The sequence below is a fragment of the Cydia fagiglandana genome, chromosome 13 (assembly GCF_963556715.1).
Source record: "Cydia fagiglandana chromosome 13, ilCydFagi1.1, whole genome shotgun sequence".
NCBI classification, from domain to species: domain Eukaryota; kingdom Metazoa; phylum Arthropoda; class Insecta; order Lepidoptera; family Tortricidae; genus Cydia; species Cydia fagiglandana.
In genome coordinates this window covers 19,091,576-19,096,034 of record NC_085944.1, presented here as the reverse complement: position 1 = coordinate 19,096,034, position 4,459 = coordinate 19,091,576, and the positions used below count along the sequence as shown (strand labels likewise).

At 33.3% G+C, this 4,459-nt stretch overlaps 1 protein-coding gene across 1 annotated transcript; it reads right to left on the bottom strand.

The window, feature by feature from the left end:
- Window positions 1-1,093: 1,093 nt before the first annotated feature.
- Window positions 1,094-2,247, bottom strand: LOC134669833 (uncharacterized). Its single transcript, XM_063527453.1, has one exon. It carries the CDS (start codon window positions 2,226-2,228, stop codon window positions 1,119-1,121), a length of 1,110 nt encoding a protein of 369 aa, XP_063383523.1. The 5' UTR covers window positions 2,229-2,247; the 3' UTR covers window positions 1,094-1,118.
- Between the last annotated feature and the right edge of the window lie 2,212 nt (window positions 2,248-4,459).

The following is a 4,459-nucleotide window of genomic DNA, read 5'->3' as shown; positions in this document are numbered from 1 at the left end:
CCAAATAAAAAAAAAATCTTAAGATTTCACTAGACAGAAACTCTTCACCAAAAATATTTCAATTTCACCAAACTTTTTAATAATGTATTTGCAGGAACTAAAAAAAGGCTCATTTCCAAGCTTTTCACTGAACCCCGTTAAGAATTCATCGTCTTAATCTCTGTCAGGGGTGAGTTTGGCAAGGGAGTTTTTATAATTAGCACGTAGCCATAATGAGTACCAAGAAATTAAAAAAAAAATAAGGAAAAAGTTCAGGCGCGGAAATAGGTAGGGCATTTTTTGTAATTTGATTTAAGTAATTAACACTTTGAGGTACATTTTTCTTTCTCGTCATCAAGTCTCTTGTCATACAAAATATAATTAAGTAGCAAGGATTCTGTATTTAGTTCGGCAGGGCGTGCGACTTTCAATCTGGGGGTCGCGGGTTCAAACCAATGAATGACTGGTAAATATAAAATGTTATTTGTTATAGTATTATTTACTAGTCACTTTTTAGTGAAGGAAAACATCTTGACGAAACCATAGGTACACCCATTGCCAAGCGGACCCTAAACTTCCATGAGCCGTGGCACAATGCCGGGCCTGATTGATAATACATACCCTTGGAGGATATAACCAATGGAGACGCCATGTCTAAAATTTTCGGTACAAAATAGTCTGCCGTTTTTTGCGGGGGAGGGGCACATCAAATGTATAGGTACGTCATGTCAGATAAACGTCAGTCCATACATATGGTTGACATGAGGTTGACCATTGGCCGCCTATTTTCGACAGAGGGGAACGCCTGTTAATGGCGGCTCCATTGTTAATTACTCCGAGTACATACCTATAAATAAATAAAGACATAAATTAAAAAAAGAAACACACAATCAGAAGGATTGCTACTTTGCGTAGTATTTATTTGTAAGCATACCAAAATAACATTATTTGTTTATGTATATTACTAAAAAGCAGATATGTTTCAAATGTATACGTACATTATTTATTTATTTATTTATTTAAACTTTATTGCACAAAACATAAAAATAATGTACAAATGGCGAACTTAATGCCACACAACACATTAAATCGAATATTAAATTTTTCTTCCTTAGTTATATTTTTTTGGTCTTTATCAGTTATTTATAAATACTAACAGCTCTTAATTTCAACTGTCGAATTTCTTCTTTAAACTTAGATAATTCTTTGTTAACTCTTTGTCTCAATTTTCTTACAAAGTAGATCATAACTTCCGGAGTTTCTGTTACAGTATCACAGGCAGGATCTATCATTATATCACCTTTTATTTCAGCATCAGTTGAGAAACATATCGAAGAAGGTTCTGACCACATTCCAGTTTTCGAAGCCCGGATGGGCCTTATAGAAATTCTTACTTCATAGTATTGGTTAGCGCACGGTAGTGACAGCTCAAAGCGATATTTCCTTTGTTTTAATGGAAGTGTTGAATCGACTTGGCGAAATTGGGCTCCATAAAACCAGTATTCTATTTTGTGTTCCAATCCGTCTTGTAAAAAGTCAATCATGTTATTTGATATCGTCCATTCTAAAACAGCGTTATTCGTGGTTTTGTTTAACACTTTTAGATTTAGAGGCGGGTCTGGCTTTAGAATTTTTATATGGTCGATGTTGTACATGTTATGAGTACAACCGAATTTATTACAAGCGTCCATCAAAAATAAGATATTTTCCTCCTGTTGTCTGTAACGTGGACTACTCTGAGTGTCCCAGGTGCAATAATCCATATCTCTATTTCTATTCACACGGCACGGAATTGTCTTATGGTTATTCACTTTATAACATAATGATACATTTGATATTAGTACATTATTATTTGTCCAGCTACAATTCAAAACTTCCAAATTCTTCGAAATACATTTGAAATCTTTTATCTCAGGAGGATTGTCTATTACCAAGCGTAATGCACATTTTATATCTGAATTGCTACAAACGTAAACAGATGCTTGTTTTTCAGGTTTCTCCTGTTTAAATCTAACAGTAGTACTGTTGATAGTATCTATCGGTAGACTTTCACCATATAATGATATTTCGAGTGGACCTGGACCAGAGCACAAAATCTCTAAAGGTTTTCCAACAGGTAGGTAGAAATAAAGTCCGGCAGCATTGTTTGCATCTAACACTGTTATAGTTAGATCTCCATAACAATTCGTTCGCACTAATGACACATTTCTCAGCACAAACAATAAAGTAGTCAATATATAAATATACATATTTGCTACCGTTCTTAAGTAAAACAAATAGAGAACTATTATTAAATTGCAACTAAAGAGTGAATTGTTATTGTAAGTTTCACCAGAGACTAGTAAATATTCAAGACGAATAAACTCCATTATAATAAGTACCGTGTTCCTCGTGTACTTTTAATAATATTATAAATAATGCGTTTGTGTATAATATGCATAGCATATGCATTTGAATACCTATACTATATTTAGGATATCTATTTAATATTAAAAATATAAAGCATAATAATAGTACAATAATGTACTCGGGGCTACTGTGTCGAGGCTCGGAAGTAGCTACTTGCAGGCTGAGGATTCGTTTTAAACGGACGACCTTGGGAGTCCGTTTAATTGAATCAGAAGCCAGCAAGTAGCCTTCCAGCCAAGTCATATATAGTGCTTTTCTCAAAAATGGTGCAAGAAATATAAATATCATAGAAATATTTTACAAAAGCAACGTTCTTACATATATATTTTGACAAAAAAGCCCTTGCCGCCTTTTTATTTTTTTTTAATAAAAAAATAGAAGTGTATTTTTCTGCCCAAAATACTCCAACCTATTTGAGACATCTAAATAGTCGCGGTACTAATCATCTGTTTGGCTGTTTAATGGGCCTGTGCCTTCATTTGATATGGTCATTTCAACTTTTAAAAAGTTTGGAACTCGACAAATAATGGAATTTGTATGCAACATTGCAGTCCCAAAATCAAGACTGCAATGTTTTTAACTTTTTAATTTTTGACTGACCATAAACTACGCGCTTCGCGACCTATTTTTTAGACGGCAAAGTCGACTTTGCCGTCCATTTTTGAGAAAAAGCATTTTGAGCATATTCTTGGTGCCGCGGAGTTTAACTATTTTTTTTTATTTTAAACCTTTTCTAAGGGTTCAAAATGCTTCATTTATGCTTACTAATTCACTTTTCTGACTATAACTACTGTCAGTCAAGTCCAATTTTACGTTTTGAAACTATAAAATATAAGTAGGGTGGCAGTTCTCATTATTTGTGAATAACTAATGTAAAAATAATATTTAATATACCCAATCTACATCATTGACGTTTTTCGTGGCGTTGTATGGGAGTTGTCAGTCTTCGCTATTTAGTAATCACTGGTTATTACTTGCATGTAATATTTTCCTGTTTTGACATCTGAATAATTGAGGATGTCTCTTGTTGTTATTATTCAAGTCAATGGCTAATCATTAATGTTTTACACCTTTATTAAAAATAAACCGATACAATTTACATAATTATACAAAAACCGCATAAAAGTCTTCCAATTTATTTTACTAATTTTAATAAATTTTCCAATATGCGTAAGTTTTAAGTTACTTATTTGATAACATAATTATATACCTATTTTTCAGCTATTTTGAACTCGAGAGTTTGAACAGCGCGTCAAGTGGGACGTTTTAGAAACTCAAAATCCAATATAAAATGACATAACGGTAACATTCCATTTTTAAACGCAGCTGCACTACTGGTACTGAACGCGTCGCTGTTACTGTCAACTTCCATAGTAAAATGAACAGTAGTGCGGCTGCGGTTGGAAATGGACTGTCACCTTAACACGTAACGTACGTCACGTCACCCTATCGAATGGAATTTACACTAGGGGTACAGAAACTTTGATTTACTGTCTAATTACGAACTAAAAATTAACAATGCTACTAAATTAAAAAATCCTTTTAAACCAATACGCAACATCGGCATTTAATACTTTAAACGAATATAAACTCTCAATCTATTCTGATAAGATTTGAACTCGAATAATTTTGTAAGTCATCTACCTACATTCAAAAAATTAAGCAATTATAAACTCTAACTATTCTAAATAAGACTCAAATTTCTTTAATATGTACCGGTAGAAGTTTGCTAAACACGAGCTAAACCTTGAGTATAACTGGCGTCTACATAGTTTTTGTGACTGGAAATTTATGGAGAAGGGTTATTTAAATTATTAGAGTAAGTTACATGCAAGTTTCATATCCAACATGCATTTTCAGACTGCATGAGCAGACATTACTGCCGACTGAATTGCACCCGCTAATGCCAAAAAATCGGGTAGCAGCATAAAATTTGCGGCTGTCGGCTGCATTACTGCAGGAAACGTATAAAAAAAAACTTGTCATTGACTTAAAAAAAAAAATCTTTTTCAGAAGGCGTTCAGCTCATGCTAGCTTTATTTCTTAAATAAAACTTCTTAACAAGAAGTAA

Bases quoted from the DNA above. Each gene is read 5' to 3' on its own strand.
- LOC134669833 (XM_063527453.1), bottom strand. From the start codon at position 2,228: ATGTATATTTATATATTGACTACTTTATTGTTTGTGCTGAGAAATGTG.